Genomic DNA, 23,260 nt, shown 5'->3' on the forward strand with positions numbered 1-23,260 from the left:
CATTCATTACACCACTACCCCCAACATTTGCTACACCACAACTCCCACCATTCCCACAACTCCCAGCATTCATTCCACCACTACCCCCACCATTTGCTACATCATCATTCACTGCACCACTACCCCCACCATTTGCTGCATCATCATTCACTGTACCACTAATTCCACCATTCCTACTACTCTCATCATCTGCTCCACCATTACTCTCACCATCTGCTCCACCATTACTCCCATCATTCACTACACCACTATTTCTATTCTCTTTACTTGTCACCCCATTACCTCTGCTGTTCTCTGCACCTTCCACAGTCACCTCCATTCCTTCCTCCCTTGTGTCTGGTGTCTCTGCACTCACACCTGCTGGGCCGGGGGAGGGGAGCACTTCCAGAGACTCCTTTCCCTGCAGCACCACACCCGTTTCCCTTTGGTTGCTGCTGGCTTTCTGCAGGTCGTCTGCTGGAGCGCCCCGCCCCCCTACTGCAGCATTTTGGTCCTTGTTCTGGCCAGACTGTTTTCTCGGCACCTCTGCCCGCCCTGCACCCACAGACTTTGGGGTCTTAGTGTCCTTTTTGGGCGCTGGGGCACACTGCCCCCCTGTCGCAGCAGTGTGCCCAGTGTTCTTTGCTGATGTGTTTTTCACATCCTTCCCTGCCCCCCCAGCCCCGGTGATAACCGGCTTAGCCGCAGAGGGCAGGGTGGGAAACTCCACAGAACTCCCTATGTCCGGCGCTGTGAGTACCTCCACAGCCTCGCCCCCTGCACTGTTCCCCGCACAGATGGCAGCATCGCCGGACGTCCTCCTCCTCTCCCAACCTTGCCTCTGCCTCGAGCCCACTGCAGAGCCCGTGCCTTTAGGTTTGGTGGGGTTTAAACAGAAGGTGGCAGGCGCAACATCAGACATTGGTACATACTTGTAACTCACCACTTCCTGTGCAGCTCCTCCGGTCTTCTTCTTCTTCCTCTTCCCTGTCTCCTCCACTGGTTTGTCCTCACCGAAGGAAAACCGCGTCAGGTCCACTGGAGACTCCAGCAGTCGGATCTCCCTCAGCAGTCCTCCTTCCTCCTCCTCCCCCGACACTCCAGCCTCTGCTGTGGGAGTCCTCTGCCCTGCAGGGAGACCACTTGAGCTCCGGCTCTGCCCCTCACTGGCTCCAGCAACTGAGACTCCAGTCACCTCTTCATCCTCCTCCTCCTCTTCACTAAGGACGCCGGCTGGCGGTTCTCCTGAGGTGTTTAACCCCTTCATTTCTGAGAACCGCCGCTGGTTCTTAAACCTCTCCAGGAAGGGACCTGCGCTTTTCTCAATCCCCTCCCGGAGGAGCACTAACCTGACCACCTCGTCTCTGAGGGCTTTAACCCTCTGGGAGGTCGCGGGTCTCTCCTTGTTGGACGCCCGGGTGTTCAGGACCCGGGCCTCCCTCAGCTCCTCTTTCAGCTGGGTTAGTGCTTTGCCGGCGTCCTCGTACTCTCGCAACGTGGCGACCACTCGGGAGGAGAAGGAACTTGTGGACTCGCTGGAGCTCATCTCCCCCCAGGATCTTGCTGGGCTCTTGTTCCTGGGGCCTGGGGTGCCCCGGTCTCCCTCTCTGGGCTGGCGGTGAACAGTCTCGGGGTTGGAGCAGGTGGATGTATTCTTCCTCACCCTTCCCGATCTCCTCACTCCCTCCTGGGCCGGTTGTTGAGGCTCCTTCTCCCCCGCCGGCATAGACCGGGGGATAGGAGGCTGGGAAGCCATGCCGGCCTCCCAGTAGGCCTGCCTCTCCCTGGGGAGAAGAGAGGCAGACGACAACCCTCCTCCTGGAAGTGCTTGAGCTCCACAGACAGCTGCTACTCTCAGCACCACTCCTCCTGTTCTGTGTATATACACTGCACAGTACCACTTCTCCTGTCCTGTATACTGGGTGTAATTCTCAGTATCTGTATTATTCTGTATATTATACTGGGTGTAATTCTCAGTATCTGTATTATTCTGTATTTATACACTGCACAGTACCACTTCTTTTATCCTGTATACTGGGTGTCATTCTCAGTATCTGTATTATTCTGTATATATACACTGCACAGATCCACTTCTCCTGTCCTATATAGTGGGTGTAATTCTCAGTATCTGTATTATTCTGTATATATACACTGCACAATACCACTTCTCTTGTCCTGTATACTGGGTGTAATTCTCAGTATCTGTATTATTCTGTATATATACTCTCCACAGTACCACTTCTCCTGTCCTGTATACTGGGTGTCTTACTCAGTATCTGTATTATTCTGTATATTATACTGGGTGTCATTCTCAGTATCTGTATATATGCACTGCACAGTACCACTTCTCTTGTCCTGTATACTGGGTGTAATTCTCAGTATCTGTATTATTCTGTATATATACACTGCACAGTACCACTTCTCTTGTCCTGTATACTGGGTGTCATTCTCAGTATCTGTATTATTCTGTATATATACACTGCACAGTGCCACTTCTCTTGTCCTGTATACTGGGTGTAATTCTCAGTATTTGTATTATTCTGTATATTATACTGGGTGTAATTCTCAGTATCTGTATTATTCTGTATATATACACTGCACAGTACCACTTCTCTTGTCCTGTATAGTGGATGTAATTCTCAGTATCTGTATTATTCTGTATATTATACTGGGTGTCATTCTCAGTATCTGTATTATTCTGTATATATACACTGCACAGTACCACTTCTCTTGTCCTGTATAGTGGATGTAATTCTCAGTATCTGTATTATTCTGTATATATACACTGCACAGTACCACTTCTCTTGTCCTGTATAGTGGATGTAATTCTCAGTATCTGTATTATTCTGTATATATACACTGCACAGTACCACTTCTCCTGTCCTGTATACTGGGTGTAATTCTCAGTATCTGTATTATTCTGTATATATACACTGCACAGTACCACTTCTCTTGTCCTGTATACTGGGTGTAATTCTCAGTATCTGTATTATTCTGTATATATACACTGCACAGTACCACTTCTCCTGTCCTGAATCGTGGATGTAATTCTCAGTATTTGTATTATTCTGTATATATACACTGCACAGTACCACTTCTCTTGTCCTGTATACTGGGTGTAATTCTTAGTATGTGTATTATTCTGTATATTATACTGGGTGTAATTCTCAGTATCTGTATTATTCTGTATATATACACTGCACAGTACCACTTCTCTTGTCCTGTATACTGGGTGTAATTCTCAGTATCTGTATTATTCTGTATATATACACTGCACAGTACCACTTCTCCTGTCCTGTATAGTGGATGTAATTCTCAGTATCTGTATTATTCTGTATATATACACTGCACAGTACCACTTCTCCTGTCCTGTATACTGGGTGTCTTTCTCAGTATCTGTATTATTCTATATATTATACTGGGTGTCATTCTCAGTATCTCTATTATTCTGTATATATACACTGCACAGTCCCACTTCTCCTGTCCTGTATCCTGGGAATAATTCTCAGTATCTGTATTATTCTGTATATTATACTGGGTGTCATTCTCAGTATCTGTATTATTCTGTATATATACACTGCACAGTACCACTTCTCTTGTCCTGTATACTGGGTGTAATTCTCAGTATCTGTATTATTCTGTATATATACACTGCACAGTACCACTTCTCTTGTCCTGTATAGTGGATGTAATTCTCAGTATCTGTATTATTCTATATATTATACTGGGTGTCATTCTCAGTATCTCTATTATTCTGTATATATACACTGCACAGTCCCACTTCTCCTGTCCTGTATCCTGGGAATAATTCTCAGTATCTGTATTATTCTGTATATATACACTGCACAGTGCCACTTCTCTTGTCCTGTATACTGGGTGTAATTCTCAGTATCTCTATTAATCTGTATATATACACTGCACAGTACCACTTCTCTTGTCCTGTATACTGGGTGTAATTCTCAGTATCTGTATTATTCTGTATATATACACTGCACAGTACCACTTCTCTTGTCCTGTATACTGGGTGTAATTCTCAGTATCTGTTTTATTCTGTATATATACACTGCACAGTACCACTTCTCTTGTCCTGTATACTGGGTGTAATTCTCAGTATCTGTATTATTCTGTATATATACACTGCACAGTACCACTTCTCCTGTCCTGTATACTGGGTGTAATTCTCAGTATCTGTATTCTTCTGTATATATACACTGCACAGTACCACTTCTCCTGTCCTGTATACTGGGTGTCATCCTCAGTATCTGTATTATTCTGTATATATACACTGCACAGTACCACTTCTCCTGTCCTGTATACTGGGTGTAATTCTCAGTATCTGTATTATTCTGTATATATACACTGCACAGTACCACTTCTCTTGTCCTGTATACTGGGTGTCATTCTCAGTATCTGTATTATTCTGTATATATACTCTGCACAGTACTACTTCTCCTGTCCTGTATACTGGGTGTCATTCTCAGTATCTGTATTATTCTGTATATATACTCTGCACAGTACTACTTCTCCTGTCCTGTATACTGGGTGTAATTCTCAGTATCTGTATTATTCTGTATATTATACTGGGTGTCATTCTCAGTATCTGTATTATTCTGTATATATACACTGCACAGTACCACTTCTCTTGTCCTGTATACTGGGTGTCATTCTCAGTATCTGTATTATTCTGTATATATACACTGCACAGTACCACTTCTCTTGTCCTGTATACTGGGTGTAATTCTCAGTATCTGTATTATTCTGTATATATACACTGCATAGTACCACTTCTCTTGTCCTGTATACTGGGTGTAATTCTCAGTATCTGTATTATTCTATATATATACACTGCACAGTACCACTTCTCCTGTCCTGTATACTGGGTGTCATCCTCAGTATCTGTATTATTCTGTATATATACACTGCACAGTACCACTTCTCCTGTCCTGTATACTGGGTGTAATTCTCAGTATCTCTATTATTCTGTATATATACACTGCACAGTACCACTTCTCTTGTCCTGTATACTGGGTGTCATTCTCAGTATCTGTATTATTCTGTATATATACTCTGCACAGTACTACTTCTCCTGTCCTGTATACTGGGTGTCATTCTCAGTATCTGTATTATTCTGTATATATACTCTGCACAGTACTACTTCTCTTGTCCTGTATACTGGGTGTAATTCTCAGTATCTGTATTATTCTGTATATATACACTGCACAGTACCACTTCTCTTGTCCTGTATACTGGGTGTCATTCTCAGTATCTGTATTATTCTGTATATATACTCTGCACATTACTACTTCTCTTGTCCTGTATACTGGGTGTAATTCTCAGTATCTGTATTATTCTGTATATATACACTGCACAGTACCACTTCTCCTGTCCTGAATACTGGGTGTCATCCTCAGTATCTGTATTATTCTGTATATATACACTGCACAGTACCACTTCTCCTGTCCTGTATACTGGGTGTAATTCTCAGTATCTGTATTATTCTGTATATATACACTGCACAGTACCACTTCTCCTGTCCTATATACTGGGTGTAATTCTCAGTATCTGTATTATTCTGTATATATACTCTGCACAGTACTACTTCTCCTGTCCTGTATACTGGGTGTCATTCTCAGTATCTGTATTATTCTGTATATATACTCTGCACAGTACTACTTCTCTTGTCCTGTATACTGGGTGTAATTCTCAATATCTGTATTATTCTGTATATTATACTGGGTGTCATTCTCAGTATCTGTATTATTCTGTATATATACACTGCACAGTACCACTTCTCTTGTCCTGTATACTGGGTGTAATTCTCAGTATCTGTATTATTCTGTATATATACACTGCACAGTACCACTTCTCTTGTCCTGTATACTGGGTGTAATTCTCAGTAGCTGTATTATTCTGTATATATACACTGCACAGTACCACTTCTCTTGTCCTGTATACTGGGTGTAATTCTCAGTATCTGTATTATTCTGTATATATACACTGCACAGTACCACTTCTCTTGTCCTGTATACTGGGTGTAATTCTCAGTAGCTGTATTATTCTGTATATATACACTGCACAGTACCACTTCTCTTGTCCTGTATACTGGGTGTAATTCTCAGTAACTGTATTATTCTGTATATTATACTGGGTGTAATTCTCAGTAGCTGTATTATTCTGTATATATACACTGCACAGTACCACTTCTCCTGTCCTGTATACTGGGTGTAATTCTCAGTAACTGTATTATTCTGTATATTATACTGGGTGTAATTCTCAGTATCTGTATTATTCTGTATATATACACTGCACAGTACCACTTCTCCTGTCCTGTATACTGGGTGTAATTCTCAGTATCTGTATTATTCTGTATATTATACTGGGTGTAATTCTCAGTATCTGTATTATTCTGTATATATACACTGCACAGTACCACTTCTCTTGTCCTGTATACTGGGTGTAATTCTCAGTATCTGTATTATTCTGTATATATACACTGCACAGTACCACTTCTCTTGTCCTGTATACTGGGTGTAATTCTCAGTAGCTGTATTATTCTGTATATATACACTGCACAGTACCACTTCTCTTGTCCTGTATACTGGGTGTAATTCTCAGTATCTGTATTATTCTGTATATATACACTGCACAGTACCACTTCTCTTGTCCTGTATACTGGGTGTAATTCTCAGTAGCTGTATTATTCTGTATATATACACTGCACAGTACCACTTCTCTTGTCCTGTATACTGGGTGTAGTTCTCAGTATCTGTATTATTCTGTATATTATACTGGGTGTAATTCTCAGTATCTGTATTATTCTGTATATATACACTGCACAGTACCACTTCTCCTGTCCTGTATACTGGGTGTAATTCTCAGTATCTGTATTATTCTGTATATTATACTGGGTGTAATTCTCAGTATCTGTATTATTCTGTATATATACACTGCACAGTGCCACTTCTCCTGTCCTGTATACTGGGTGTCATTCTCAGTATCTGTATTATTCTGTATATATACACTGCACAGTACCACTTCTCCTGTCCTGTATACTGGATGTAATTCTCACTATCTGTATTATTCTGTATATATACACTGCACAGTGCCACTTCTCTTGTCCTGTATACTGGGTGTAATTCTCAGTATCTGTATTATTCTGTATATATACACTGCACAGTACCACTTCTCCTGTCCTGTATATTGGGTGTAATTCTCACTATCTGTATTATTCTGTATATATACACTGCACAGTACCACTTCTCCTGTCCTGTATACTGGGTGTCATTCTCAGTATCTCTATTATTCTGTATATATACACTGCACAGTACTACTTCTCCTGTCCTGTATACTGGGTGTAATTCTCAGTATCTGTATTATTCTGTATATATACGCTGCACAGTACCACTTCTCTTGTCCTGTATACTGGGTGTAATTCTCAGTATCTGTATTATTCTGTATATATACACTGCACAGTACCACTTCTCTTGTCCTGTATACTGGGTGTAATTCTCAGTATCTGTATTATTCTGTATATTACACTGGGTGTAATTCTCAGTATCTGTATTATTCTGTATATATACACTGCACAGTACCACTTCTCTTGTCCTGTATACTGGGTGTCATTCTCAGTATCTGTATTATTCTGTATATTACACTGGGTGTCATTCTCAGTATCTGTATTATTCTGTATATATACACTGCACAGTACCACTTCTCTTGTCCTGTATACTGGGTGTCATTCTCAGTATCTGTATTATTCTGTATATTACACTGGGTGTAATTCTCAGTATCTGTATTATTCTGTATATATACACTGCACAGTACCACTTCTCTTGTCCTGTATACTGGGTGTAATTCTCAGTATCTGTATTATTCTGTATATATACACTGCACAGTACCACTTCTCCTGTCCTGTATACTGGGTGTCATTCTCAGTATCTGTATTATTCTGTATATATACACTGCACAGTACCACTTCTCCTGTTCTGCTGAAGAAGAGGTGGCATTGGCTTTGGGGAGGGTCAGTACTGATGGGTTTATTATTTTCTATGTCTACAATCCTATGGTTAAATAAAAATTAATCCTGAACAACTTGTTTAAAGGGGTTATCTGAAGTTTGGAAATTGTCCTCTATCATTGGGATATGGAATAATTTTCTGATTGCTGGGGGTCCAACAGCCGGGACCCCCACTGTTTCCGAGAACCAGGGATCTGAAGAGCTCTGGGTGAATGGAGCGGTAGTCGATCATTCGCATTGCAGCTCCATTCACACGTGGCTTAATAAACATCCCCTATAATGGAGTGGTGAGGGGCATGAACAAGAAAGCAAAATGTGCTGAACTTTTCATTGTGCCTCAATGGGATGAGGGGGGCGGTGATTTGGTATGTGGGCTGGTGGGGTTTGTGTGACAGGCGTGCTTTTTCATTTTTCATCCCATTCCAGCCCTGATCTCTCTCTCTCTCTCTCTCTCTCTCTCTCTCTCTCTCTCTATATATATATATATATATATATATATATATATATATATATATATATAATTAAAATTCTTTTAAAAGCAGAAGTGTTAATATGTATTTTTTATCGCTTAGCAGAATGCAGAGTGAAGTTTGATAGATATAAGAAAATCTCAATAAATATAGAAGTTGTTTTTTTTTTTTATTAGGGATAGGGTAGAAGGATAAGGGATGAACAAAATCAGGGACAGAATCAGTAGACAAAATCATAGTCAGGAAGAAATCCGGATCAGATACCAGGTGATCAGTAAAAAAAGCCAAGTCAGGCGAGCAGTATGGATAGAGCGGAGCCTGGTGACAGAGGCATTACCGAAACAAGTCCGGGTAGAGGTGTTACAGTTAGAAGGCCACAGGTAGATGGTGAAGGTCCTTCTTTACAGGTCCAGCAGTGATGGTGGATCAGCTGTACTCCGCTAGATGCGGAGCTTTTCCGTCTTTTAGATGACACTTGGGCAACAGCGACAGCATGCAAATGCACGAGCTGCCCTGGATAGTCCACGCCGGCAGGATGATAAGATCCGGCGGAAGATGGAACCTAAGAGAAGAGAAATACATACAATGTAAGTGATGGGACTCCATATTACATGATGCTACTGTGCGGTCAGTGTGGCCGGCCGGACAGCAGAGGAATCTTATTCACACAGATGTCCGGGGTCATTGTCAGCCATCATACATGTGACAATCCCATCACTGACAGATGACATCTGCTCCCCATGACTTATTCTCATCACTAACATCACACAACATGGAGATGATTCTCACACTTACCTCGTCTCTTTTTCCCCTTTTTCCCATTTTCTGAGTTTTGTTGGTCTATACTCAGATTCATTTCAGATTTTCTTTCCTCTTCAGTTGTAAATTCTGATCAGAAAGTAAAAAAAACTCAGTAAAGAAATATTCTTATAGGATCTGCTTTGTGTACTGTATATAGAAGAATTGTTCTAGTCCTGTCCCCTATAGTCCTGATAATCTGGCATTGCATTATTATAGGGCAGAATAAGTCCTATATACCGTTCATGACCTAATCTGAGGGGCATTAGATGTATCACTGATATGGAGCAGTAAGCGCCCTGTGTGCCGCCACGTGGTGCATCACTAATGAGCGATATTCTACTATAGGAGACGATGTCTTCTTATATTGAAGTGAGTTCCTGGATGCTAAAACGTATTTTACAGAATCCATGAAAACAATTCCTGGATAAAATTAAGGAAATAGAAATACAGTATGGGCCCATGGAAAATATAATTGGGATCCATGAAACCTGGACAACATAGGAGACCTAATACAGAAAAACCAAATATTTGAGCCTTGAAGTCAACATTCACCTTTTGATGCTGTACATACATACCTGATGATGGGGACGAGGAGGGCAAGCTGTTTATAGCATTGTCGCTATCAGATTCAGAAAGCGATTCTTTCTGCCTGTCAGGAAGAATCAGGGGGTCGGACCAGAAGACCCAGGAGGTAACTTCCAACTCTCCCATTCTATGATTTAAGAAAAACATGTAAATCACAAGTCAATGCAGAATAAAAGGGGTGGTCTCACTAGAAGAACACCGACTAGAGGGCCTAATAGGACATATGACTGTCATAGTGAGGAAGGTTTTATGCTCCAATCTACCTTCTATGGATCAGAGCGAAAAACAACTAGCAATAATGGCTGGCATGTAATACTACATCTCTCCTACAGTATGGGCAGCTCTAATACGCGTGAATGGCTGCAATTATGGGCTATTATCACCAACGGTTTCTGAAGCCAAAAGCACAATGACCGCTAATCATTGAGGCTGAATTTGATATTATGGTATTTATGTCCTATATTATATGTTGTGCATATATATCAGCCTGGAACTCCCATTAATGACCCCATAATCTACTCACATTTCTGAGATATTGGTTGCTGGCGTACACTCTGGAGGAGACTTCTGGTCCTCATCATTCATCGTTCTGGTAGTGATGGTACAGAGCTAAACATGGACAAAAACAAGATATGAAATACTTTTTTTTACTTTTAGAGGTCTTTTTTGTTTCACATATTTTGGATTTATTGATCACATACGGTACTTACTTTAGAAAGCCTTTCAGAAGATGATGTAAAATTTTGGAAGTCAAGGTTCTCATTGTTCTCACTTGTACCCTCCTCATCCTCTGAGACCGAATGGTCTATTTCAGAGTGATCTACAAAAGTAATGAAGTATTATTAGAGGTTGTTAGTATAAAACAGGCGTCATTTATCACAATATTAGTGGGTACTGATTATTACATTTTATGGAAGACAAGACAAACAGCCGCTTAGTCTAGATGATGTCTTCTTCTACTTACCGATAAATAAGCTGTTGTCCACATCTGAGGCAAGCTGAGGAATGTACTCTGGCTTCTGACTTAGAAGGTTGTTAAAATCTAAGTCACTCAGGAATGGATGACTCTTGATCTCAAGTGATCCTCCTGGAAAAAGAACAAAACAAAAGTGATGTGGACATTGTCAGAGATTGCTTCACATCTGAACAGTTTAACTTAATCTGAATTAATGACATAACTGAGTCAACATGAAGGAAGAAGACTGAAAGTCATAGTGTGGAGAACTAGAAATGGACAATCTGATAGAGAAGTGTTGATCCTCAAGGACATGAGTGATAAGTGTGATAGGTGAATATTAATACTAATATGAATAGTATTATATCTCTTACCTGTCCCAAGTCTATCTGCAGGATTTGTTCTGAGCAGCTCAGTAATCAGGTTCTGTGCATTGGGAGTAGGAGCGGAATTACAATCCCAAATTATGTCACCTGTTATACAGAAAATAAAATCTCTTTACTGGACTGTAAGCTAAAGCAAAGTAAACACCTAAACCAATGTAACTGATCAAAGCAATGGTCGGATCATTCCACTTACCAATGACAATCCTGTCATAAAGCTCAGCTACAGAATCTCCATCAAATGGTACAGATCCCGTGAGAAATTTATGTAGGATTATCCCCATTGACCACCAGTCAACAGGTCTTCCATAGCCTTCTTTGAGGATGACCTCTGGGGCGATGTAATATGGGGTGCCACATAACTGGAAAACAACAGAAGATAAAGATGAAAATGATAAAATTGTTATTATAACACGTTCTCGCCATAAAAACACAATGACAAAAGATAAAATATCAATGGAAACGTTCTCTAGAAATGAAGAATGTAGAGAAGACACAATAGTGTGATGAGATTTGTAAAGAAAAAAAAACATATGCCAAAGGCAAGGTGAACAGATGGGGTATATTAGTTAACCAAATACCAAAGCGAAACAAAGAAAACCCCTTAAAATAGAATCTTTAATAGCTACATTTAAAAGCACCCATATCAATATATGAAGACAAAATGCATAAAATGTACAATATATGGGTAGTGGGATAAACGTAGGATAATTGACATGCAGGCTTGCCCTAGAGATCCCAAATGGGCTGAGATCCCGCCTGCCAGTGGAGGTTGACACCCTAGCTAATCGGTTTGGCGCCCCCGCTCCACATCGGCACTCCCTCCGTGACCCTATCCACCCCTAGACAGACATACACATATACAGATAATGATGAAAGGCAGACAGTCATGTCGCTGCTAACATGCTGAATGAAAAAAAGGCAATATTCAATGTATCAATTATATGGAAACAGGGAAGCTGATATAATGTAGTTCCACTAGTACAGATAGGATATCAAATGCACCAATCTATACACAATTCAGTATGATATATAAACCATCATTCAGAAGCCTATTATAGATACATAAAGTACATTAGTGCTGGCAATTACGGGCAACAAGAACAATATTATAAAAGCACGTGTGCTCAATTAACGGTAAACATAGGAACATAAATATGTCCAAAGTAGTAACAAGTCACCTATATAATGACATTGAGCATGAAGATAATAGTCTAGGACAGACGGTACATATAGACAACCTCAAAACCACCCTGGCTAATCTATAATCAGGACTGATCTACACAGGACACGTCCAAATGTTGGGACAGAGCATTATCCAGTGTGCGAATTACAAAAAAAGTTGCCAAAAAAGCATTTTAGTCAGCAGTAACCAGAGGACTTATCTGTAAATTGTCCCAACACGTTTCTCCCCCTCCTAATTTGGGGTTCATCAGGGGATCATATTAGGAGATAGCCACAATGAGTCTGGACAGATGCGGGAGATAAATACACCCCGATCGGAGAATACTGCTGCCGCCACATTTTATGGATTTTGTCTTTATATATTGATATGGGTGCTTTTAAATGTATCTATTAAAAGTTATATTTAAGGTCTTTCTTTGCTTTGGTCCTTGGAGATTTGTAAAGAACAAGCTAAATTCCTGTAAGTGTTACCCACCTCACGGTCCAGGAACTCCCTGGTGATGTCCTCCGCTAATTCCTTGTAGGTGTTGGTTTTTGGTATCATGACACCAACTTTTGAAATCCCAAAATCGGTAACTTTTATGTGTCCAGCAGATGTAATCAGGAGGCTGTGGAAGAGAAGATGGTTTTAGCCTCACAGACCGTATGATAATAAATGATAACTTCCCCCCTTTATTATACTACGAGGGGCACTTACTTATCCGGCTTCAGGTCTCTGTGCACCACACCGTAGCTATGGAGGTATTCCACAGCAAGAACCGCTTCTCCAAAGTATAAGCGGGCCAAGGGGACAGATAGAGGACCCCTGGTGCTTAGGAGGGTCTCACAGTCGCCACCTATAGAAGAAAGGAAATATGACCGGTGAGTGGTTTACACAGCAGATCACCATGATGTATAATGGGAAGTGAGCGGAGACATTGGGATAGGAGAGAATATAAACAGATATAATGTATAGTGCACATAATATTAGTCTGAATCGATGGAGAAATGTCGTCCATGTAACTAATAACATAAAGTGATGTCACATCTCGTCTACAGCTGGAGATACTGACATGCTCAGTGCGGACTTACAGGGAGATCACACAGACAGTGGCGGACAGAGAAATCTCAGGGCCCCATAGCAAAAGTTCTAACTGCACGCCCCTTCAAAAAAAACCCTTACTGAAGTCAATCGATGTTCTCAACAGCAATACACCTTTTATAGCCATTTTAGCATATGATGCTCCCAAAAATGCCCCCACCCACAGACTGAGTTAGATATCCCCACAGTGAAATCTTAATCCAGTTTCACCTTACAGATATAATGTAGCACCTGTCTATAATGTCCCCACTCAGTATGAGGCCAGTCACAGCCCCCTACTCAGTATAATGGCGCCCACAGCCCCCCCTACTTAATATAATGGCCCCCATAGCCCCTCAGACAATATAATGGTCTCCACCACTGCCCACTCAGTATGATGGCCCCCAAAGCCAATCAAACAGAATTAGGATCCCCACACAGAATAAGGACCCCCACTGCACACCATTCAATATGAGGACCCCCAGGAGGTGTAGGGGCATTTACAGTCACCAACTCAATATAGCGGCATTCACAGTCCCCTATAGCCCCTCACACGGCACACCATTCAGTATTATGGTACCCACAACCCTCAATTCTCAGTATTATGGCTTCCACCAATCTCGCAACTCAGTATTATGCCCCCACCAGCCCAACAACTAAGTATAATTGCTCTCACCAGCCCCACCACTCAGTATTATGGCCCTCAGCAGCCCCACCACTCAGTGTTATTGCCCTCAACAGTCCCTCCACTTAGTAGTAAGGCACACAATAGCCCCACTACTCAGTATTATGGCCCCCACCAGCCCCACCACTCATTGTTACGGCCCCTACCAGCCCCACCACTTAGTAGTAAGGCACCCACCACTCAGTACTACCACCTCCACCAGCCCCACCTCTCAGTATTCTGGCCCCCACCAGTATCAACACTCAGTATTATCGCTCTCACCAACCCCACTACTCAGAATTATGGCCCTTATTAGCCCCACCACTCAGTGTTATGGCCCCCACCAGCCCCACCACTTAGTAGTAAGGCACCCACCAGCCCCACCATTCAGTATTATGGCCCCAACCAGCCCTACTACTCAGCATATGGTCTCCACCTGCCCCATCACTCAGTGTTATGGCCCCCACCAGCCCCACCTGTGCAGTGTAAGTACTGAGACTCCACACTACAGATGCAATATTGTGGCGACATCGAAGAACCTGCAGTACACGGAGTCTCGGACCCATCTGCGGAGGCTGAATGGTGGATTTAGGAACCTTTGGCTCCCTGATCCACCATTGTTTTCATCGGTATTCATATTCTGACAATGTGAATACCACTGAAATTGTGATGACAGGTGGTGGAATGGGGCCCAGTGCCGAGCGGTGCCAGGCCCGATCTGACTCACTGGCACCATAGCACTGCTGCACACAGATCAATGAATTTCCAGGCATCTTGGTAATAGAAAACCTACAGTAAACGCACTGTGAGGATGTAACTGTCCTAATTATCCTAATTATAAGAGCAGTGATAAGATGTAAGCAGACATGGGCTGAATATACTACAATATACATGTCCTACCTCCTACATACTCCATGACCACACACAGGTGAGATTTTGTTGGAAAGGAGCAGAGCATGGAGACCACGAAGGGACAATCTGCGAATGTTAGGATGTCCCTCTCCAGAAAGGCCAATGCCACTCTTTTTGGAGTGTTCAGGTTTCGCTTGAACATTTTCTTCAAAGCAAAGATCTGGTGTGAGTCTTTATGGTGCGCTAAGTAGACGGCACTGGAGAGAAAGAGAATCAATGGTTAGAATGAATCTTTACTACAAGAACATCTATAGAAGTCATTATATAATGTTTTGTACTAATGTTTAATGCTAGAAGTCTGTCCGTCACTGGAAATCCATGTCTAGAATTTGATAAAAGATCACTACATAGATCACCTATGGGAGGTGTCCACAATGCCACGTCCGCCGGAGCCCTCACCCAGGTCACATTACAGGTGAGAGAATCTACTGAAATTATTCTTGGGCAGATTCACTACATTAGACCAGTAGATACGATTCAGTGCAAATAAAAGTTGGTCCAAATTAAAAGTGCTCCAATTGCCATAACATGACGTTAATTATGCTCCCGCATACCCCAAGACATAACAACATAATAAATGGAGGGGAGCGAAGGAGTTACAAAAAATGAAACCCATTATAGCCACTTGTCCTCTGTGCCAGTCTTTATTGCTGAGACCAGGGAGTAGACTCACATGGTCATGGTGGAGGTTGGGGGGTGCAGATGTCATTGATGAAATTTCGTGTCACCCCCTCACTTGACCATGTGTTGCCAATTACTCTTATCAGTTCGCTAATGGATTCCGAAAAGAACAGACCGGTGCGGAGGAGGGGGAAGCTCTGATGGGGGTGGCAGTGTAAGAACAGATGAGGGTCTAGGACAGGCAGGTGTAATATATTATTCTATTTTAATCCCTTTCCTTAATAGTTTGTTTTCCTACAGATCATATAATTTCCCTATGATAACACTGAAGGGAAGAGCACAGAGTCTGGAGCATTGTCATTGGGAACCTTGAGAAATGTGGATTATGCCAACAGAAAACTCACCCAAAACTTCCACTGCTGATCAGTTTGGATGTCCCATAGTCGCTCTTATGCGGCTGTCTTGACGGGGTCAATGATTTGATCACGCTCTATAAAAGAATAAGAAATTATATAAAGATATAGAAGCTGCTGGAAAAAAGCTCCAGATGCAAAAACATCTCCCTTCTGTCATCTCCTCTTAGAATAGAGACATCCCATGGTTATATGGGGACAATACTGGAGGTGTCATTCCCACCCCATAATCTGGTGATACACCGACATCTCTCTCCATGATACTTACACCGTCAGATTCTTGGATCTCCGGGATCTCACAGATTCTACTGTCAGCATCCGCCAACACAGTTGTTTCTAAAAGAGTGAAAAAATGATGAAGAAATAAAATGTATTAGACGATATTAATCCTACATATATATTACAACAATATAACTCAGACATGACAAGATGTCTGTAAATGGGAATAATACTTATTATATAGGGATTCTAAATATGAGAACGTACGGAGCATCCATGAATAAACGTAATGGAAATGATGAAGGACCCCCCAATCATCACATGAATGAGGAACCCCCTACCCTCGCTGTACATGTGAGTGATGGTAAGAGAGCTGAAGCGTAGGAGCCATATGCAGATTATCCTGGAAGTGCACTGGGGGCGTGTCACAGTATGGATTTCTTCTTCCACGCCCCCAGTGCACTTCCATGCTGATTTGTATACGGCTTCTACATTAGATTTCCCTTGACTGAGACATTGGATTTCTGCAAAAAATTATTACAGAGAAATGGCCAGTACAGTCATTCCACAATATGCAAAAATGTGCTGACAGGTTCCCATTACACAGAATATACAGAGTAAATGTAAGATTATTCCCTGTTCTCTATAACATCTGGATATTTCTTGTAGGAGGTCGGGTGATCGGCTTACCTGTAGTCAGATCGCTGTTCAGTCCCGGGATTAGATTTTGCTCGTCTTTGGTGTCGCCTTCTGCTGTTTCCTGATAGATATAATATATATAATTAACATGTGGAACCTTACACTAAATCATCACATAGATAAATCAGGAAGGACTAAACCTGCATTTACAGATGCAGCCAATTGTAACTGTACAAATCAGACGTGTGCTAGAGAAGATGACGGCTCCTTACCAGGCGTTCCAATGAGCGAGCCGGACGCTCCAGTACACACAGGACTTTTTCGGCCAGGTCTTTAATAAAAGCCAAATCTCCATATTGAGATCTTTCTTCAGCCTAAAAAGAGGAAAAGAAACAAAAAGGAAAATTTTGAGATGAGAAAGGTCACAATGGAGGAGGCCGCCATTGTATGTGACATTTGCTCCTCTCTGCAGATACAATAACTCTGGGGACTCATCGTGTTTTATATTGGAGGAAAGAAACTTCTATCCCACCATTATCTATAATATAACCAGGGATGGGTCCTTCTTTCCGAAGCCTCTATAGACTGCGCAAGCGCACTGTACCTGCACAATGTGGCCGCAGACAGAAGAACACATCCAGACCGGGAGGCGGACGGGGATGGAGGAGGAGTGTGGTGCCAGAAATAGAGGTATGCATCATTTCATCATGGCTATGGGGGGTCTCCTGCTAAAAGTGGGGAGGCTATGGAGGCAGTGGCGTACCGCCAATGGCGGCAGGCCACGCCACTGCTATGGGGCCCGTGAGCCGGGGGGGGGGGCCCATAGCAGTCGCCTGCACCGTGTATGCCCCGCATCGGGGCCCTTGAAACAGGCTCCGCTCCCAGGCCCGGCGTTAGCACCCGGGCAAGTGCCAGGTCCCTGAGCAGGCAGGGGGCCCCACTCCGCTCAGGGCCCCGGCACAATACTTACCTCTCCCCGTGCCTCCGCAGCTCCGGTGTCTTCCGCGTCCTGTGCTGTGACGTCTCAGGTTAGAGGGTGGGATGACGTCTTTCCACCACACCCTCTGCTGAGCAGTCACAGTGCAGAGCGGGAAGACAGCGACGCTGAGGAGTCTGGAGCAGAGCAGCAGCAGCAGCAGGTGAGGTGAGTATGTCATTTTTTTTTTTTTTAATGTATGGAGGCCTGGGGCCCATACACTATATAAGGGCTCGTACACTGTATGGAGCACTATATGGGGGCCAGTATTCTGTATGGAGGACTATATGGGGGCCCATACACTGTGTGGAGGACTATATGAGGGGCAGTATACTGTATGGATGACTATATGGGGGCCAGTATTCTGTAGGGAGGACTATATGGGGGCCCATACACTGCGTGGAGGACTATATGAGGGGCAGTATACTGTATGGATGACTATATGGGGGCCAGTATACTGTATGGAGGACTATATGGGGGCCAGTATTCTGTAGGGAGGACTATATGGGGCCCATACACTGTGTGGAGGACTATATGAGGGCCAGTATACTGTATTGAGGACTATATGGGACTATATGGGGGCCAGTACACTGTATGGAGGACTATATGGGGGCCAGTATTCTCTATGGGGGCCAGTATTCTGTATGGAGGACTATATGGGGGCCAGTATACTGTATGGAGGACTATATGGGGGCCAATACACTGTATGGAGGGCTATATTGGGACCCATACACTGTGTGGAGGACTATATGAGGCCAGTATTCTCTATAGAGGACTATAAGGAGGCCGGTATACTGTATGGAGGACTATATGGGGGCCAGTACACTGTATGGAGGACTATATGCAGGCCAGTATACTGTATGGAGAGGACTATATGGGGGCCAGTATTCTGTATGAAGAATGTCTTATACTGTGTGGAGGACCATAGGGAGTGCATTATACTGTGTGGAGGACCATAGGGAGTGCATTATACTGTGTGGAGGACCATAGGGAGTGCATTATACTGTGTGGAGGACCATAGGGAGTGCATTATACTGTGTGGAGGACCATAGGGAGTGCATTATACTGTGTGGAGGACCATTGGGAGTGCATTATACTGCGTGGAGGACCATAGGGAGTGCATTATACTGTGTGGAGGACCATGGCGAGTGCATTATACTGTGTGGAGGACCATGGCGAGTGCATTATACTGTGTGGAGTACCATGGCGAGTGCATTATACTGTGTGGAGAGGTGTGGGGCCATTATACTACATGGAGGGCTGTGTGGGGGTCACAGTTGGGGGATCATACTGTGTTGGAGTCACCATACTTTGCCTTGAGAGTTGAGGTGGGGTACGGTAGAGTCATTATACTGTGCATGTGGAGGAATTCACCATGGGGGTAACATACTGTGTTTAGGGGGGGGCACTGTTGTTGGCATCATACCTTATGGGGAAATAAAAGAGGAATCTAGGACTTCAGCAGGAGAAAAATTACTGTGTAAAGGCTGGAAAGTTATGAGATATGCTCTTCCTTGACCCCCGACAATTTTCACTTTTTTGGAGGGGCTCCATTTAGCGCTTCTGCTATGGGGCCCCATGATTCCTATGTACGCCTCTGTATGGAGGTCTCCTGCTGGACGTGGGGAGGCAATGGGGGTCTCCTGCTGGACGTGGGGAGGCAATGGGGGTCTCCTGCTGGACGTGGGGAGGCTATGGGGGTCTCCTGCTGGATGTGCGGAGGCTATGGGGGTCTCCTGATGGACATGCAGAGGCTATGGGGGTCTCCTGCTGGACATGCAGTGGCTATAGGGGTCTCCTGCTGGACGTGAGGAGGCTATGGCGGTCTCCTGCTGGACATGCGGAGGCTATGAGGGTCTCCTGCTGGACATGCGGAGGCTATGGGGGTCTCCTGCTGGACGTGCGGAGGCTATGGGGGTCTCCTGCTGGACGTGCAGAGGCTATGGGGGTCTCCTGCAGGACGTGCGGAGGCTATGGGGGTCTCCTGCTGGACGTAGGGAGGCCATGGGGGTCTCCTGCTCGATGCGTTGAGGCTATGAGGGTCTCCTGCTGGATGTGGGGTGGTTATGGGGGTCTCTTGCTGGACATGGGGAGGCTATGGGGGTTTCCTGCTGGACGTGCAGAGGCTATGGGGGTTTCCTGCTGGACGTGGGGAGGCTATGGGGGTTTCCTGCTGGACGTGGGGAAGGCTATGGGGGTCTCCTGCTAGACGTGCGAATGCTATGGGGGTCTTCTGCTGGACGTGGGGAGGCTATCGGGGTCTCTTGCTGGACATGCGGATGCTAAGGGGGTCTCCTGCTGGAGGGGTGGAGGCTATGGAGGTCTCCTGCTGGACGTGGGGAGTCTATGGGGGTCTGCTGCTGGACGTGCAGAGGCTATGGGGTCTCCTGCTGGACGTGGGGAGGCTATAGGAGTCTCCTACTGGATGTTGGGAGGCTATGGGGGTCTCCTGCTGGACATGAGGAGTTTATGGGGTTCTACTGCTGTACATGGGGAGGTTATGCGGTATCTTGCTCAATGCATTGAGGCTATGGGGGTCTCCTGCTGGACGTGTGGAGGCTATGAGGGTCTCCTGCTGGACGTGAGAAGTCTATGGGAGTCTCCTGCTGGACGTGCAGAGGCTATGGGAGTCTCCTGCTGGACATGCAGAGGATATGGGGGTCTCCTGCTGGATGTGGGGAGGCTATGGGGGTCTCCTGCTGGATGTGCGGAGGCTATGGGGGTCTCCTGCTGGACGTGTGGAGGCTATGGGGGTCTCCTGCTGGATGTATGGAGGCTATGCGGGTCTCCTGCTGGAGGTGGGGAGGCTATGCGGGTCTCCTGCTGGACATGCGGAGGCTATGGGGGTCTCCTGCTGGATGTATGGAGGCTATGGGGGTGTCCTGCTGGATGTGGGGAGGCTATGGGGGTCTCCTGCTGGATGTATGGAGGCTATGGGGGTCTCCTGCTGGATGTGGCGAGGCTATTGGGGTCTCCTGCTGGATGTGCGGAGGTTATGGGGGTCTCCTGCTGGATGTGTGGAGGCTATGGGGGTCTCCTGCTGGACGTGGGAAGGCTATGGGGGTCTCCTGCTGGATGTGGGGAGGCTATGAGGGTCTCCTGCTGGACCAGGGGAGGCTATGGGGGTCTCCTGCTGGATGTGCGGAGGCTATGAGGTTCTCCTGCTGGACATGGGGAGGCTATGGGGTCTCCTGCTGGATGTGTGGAGGCTAAAGGGGTCTCCTTCTGGACGTGGGGAGGCTATGGGGTTCTCCTGCTGGACATGGGGAGGCTATGGGGGTCTCCTGCTCTATGCGTTGAGGCTATGAGGGTCTCCTGCTGGATGTGGGGAGGCTATGGGGGTCTCTTGCTGGATGTGGGGAGGTTATGAGGGTCTCCTGCTGGACCACGGGAGGCTATGGGGTCTCCTGCTAGACCTGCGGAGGCTATGGGGGTTTCCTGCTGGACGCCGGGAGGCTATGGGGGTCTCCTGCTCGATGCATTGAGGCTATGGGGGTCTCCTGCTGGATGTGTGGAGGCTCTGGGGGTCTCCTGATGGACGTGGGGAGGCTATGGGGGTCTCCTGCTGGATGTGGGGAGGCTATGAGGGTCTCCTGCTGGACCGGGGGAGACTATGGGGGTCTCCTGCTAGACGTGTGGAGGCTATAGGGGTCTCCTGCTGGACGTGGGTAGGTTATTGGGGTCTCCTGCTTTATGCATTGAGGCTATGGGGGTCTCCTGCTGGATGCAGGGAGGCTATGGGGGTCTTCTGCTGGATGTGGGGAGGCTATGGGGGTCTCCTGTTGGAGGTGGGGGGCTATGGGGGTCTCCTGCTGGAGGTGGGGAGGTTATGGGGTTCTCCTGCTGGACATGGGGAGGGTATGGGGGTCTTCTGCTGGACGTGGGGAGACTATGGGGGGTCTCCTGTTGGAGGTGGGGAGGCTATGGGGGTCTCCTGCTGGACGTGTTTAGGCTATGGGGGTCTCCTGATGGACATGGGGAGGCTATGGGGGTCTCCTGCTGGACGTGGGGAGGCTATGAGGGTCTCCTGCTGGACCGGGGGAGACTATGGGGGTCTCCTGTTAGACATGCGGAGGCTATAGGGGTCTCCTGCTGGACGTAGGGAGGCTATGAGGGTCTCCTGCTGGATGTGGGGTGGCTATGGGGGTCTCTTGCTGGATGTGGGGAGTTTATGAGAGTCTCCTGCTGGACGTAGGGAGGCTATGGGGGTCTCCTGCTGGACGTGGGGAGGCTATGGGGGTCTCCTGTTGGACGTGGGGGGGCTATGGGGGTCTCCTGCTGGAGGTGGGGAGGTTATGGGGTTCTCCTGCTGGACGTGGGGAGGGTATGGGGGTCTCCTGCTGGACGTGGGGAGGCTATGGGGGTTTGCGTGTGCGCATACTACGCTATCCGGCTCCATTTTATTGAAGACACTCTATGTGTGAATTCGCAGACACAGTGTCTTTAAAAAAATGGTGCCGAAATTGTACCAATAAAAATGCTTGTCACCAGGGTGTAGAACGGGTTCAATTATCTATATGGAGAAGTTTTGTGCGGAGCGTCCGCTATTTACCTGCTGCAGTAATGTCCTGATGTTATGAAGTAAATCCGTCACATACTCTGAGGTGAGATGACCTTGTTGGTGTTTGGTCAGGCAGTTCCTTACTAGCTGCACCACCAGCCGGTGAGTGAAGCTGAGAACGCCATCGGGTGGTAGAAGCACAATGTTAGGGCGATTGTTGATAAGAATACCCCATAGTGCTTGTACCTGAAAATTATCCAGAAAAAATCCGGCCATAGTGAGAAACTGTAAGTGCGCTCAGTAACTAGCTATGGAGCCAAAATGGCACCCGCTACCCTGTGTACATTGTAGAAGTATTGACTGTGAGCTGTGATGTCATAATGGGCGAGCATCACCAGTGATGTCATGATGGAATCTTGTGATAGAATCTTCATGAGGCGACTCTGCACAAACAGATGCTGCCGAGCAATGTGTACAGTGGAAACTCCATAGAATAAAATCCATCTCCATGTTATCATGACCGTTCTCTTTTATTTTCAGTTAGAACACAACCAGTATAAGGGTATGTTCACACGCTGCATTTTTGCAGCATTTTTTGTTCAACAAAAACCAAACTGGTGGCAGGAAAAACACTGAGTAAAATACGCACGTTTTTGCTGTGTTTTTAATTGTTTTTTTTCTCATTCATTTGAATTGGTGAAAAACGCTGCAACGGCCCTAAAAGGATTGACAAGCTGCAGAATACAAAAAACACTAGAAAAGAAACGCAGCATGTGAATGAGACTTCAGAAATCTCATACACTAAGCTCGTACTTTAAAGTGCAGTGTTATTGCCGCAGAAAAACAGCCAATTGTGAACACACCCAAAAGATATACTCAG

General features: G+C 45.2%; 1 protein-coding gene across 1 annotated transcript; it reads right to left on the reverse strand.

The window, feature by feature from the left end:
* Positions 1-8,683: 8,683 nt before the first annotated feature.
* On the reverse strand, positions 8,684-17,540 carry LOC141192494 (microtubule-associated serine/threonine-protein kinase 3-like). Its single transcript, XM_073662021.1, has 15 exons — positions 17,508-17,540; positions 16,955-17,024; positions 16,314-16,381; positions 16,037-16,122; positions 15,000-15,208; positions 13,073-13,211; positions 12,851-12,983; positions 11,387-11,552; positions 11,182-11,280; positions 10,817-10,939; positions 10,563-10,672; positions 10,376-10,461; positions 9,843-9,979; positions 9,262-9,354; positions 8,684-9,028 (listed from the first exon to the last, which is right to left on the reverse strand). Exons 1-15 carry the CDS (start codon positions 17,538-17,540, stop codon positions 8,931-8,933), a joined length of 1,650 nt encoding a protein of 549 aa, XP_073518122.1. The 3' UTR covers positions 8,684-8,930.
* Between the last annotated feature and the right edge of the window lie 5,720 nt (positions 17,541-23,260).

Source organism: Phyllobates terribilis, unplaced genomic scaffold (assembly GCF_046119375.1).
Source record: "Phyllobates terribilis strain yellow unplaced genomic scaffold, ASM4611937v1 Scaffold_62__1_contigs__length_8034531, whole genome shotgun sequence".
Classification (NCBI taxonomy): domain Eukaryota; kingdom Metazoa; phylum Chordata; class Amphibia; order Anura; family Dendrobatidae; genus Phyllobates; species Phyllobates terribilis.

Bases quoted from the DNA above. Each gene is read 5' to 3' on its own strand.
- LOC141192494 (XM_073662021.1), bottom strand. From the start codon at position 17,540: ATGTGTTCTTCTGTCTGCGGCCACATTGTGCAG. The intron at 15,209-16,036 runs GTGAGTTTTCTG...CTTTCTCTCCAG, and splicing joins ATCAGCAGTGGAAGTTTTGG to TGCCGTCTACTTAGCGCACC. The intron at 9,029-9,261 runs GTAAGTGTGAGA...CTCTTCTCTTAG, and splicing joins AAAGGGGAAAAAGAGACGAG to GTTCCATCTTCCGCCGGATC.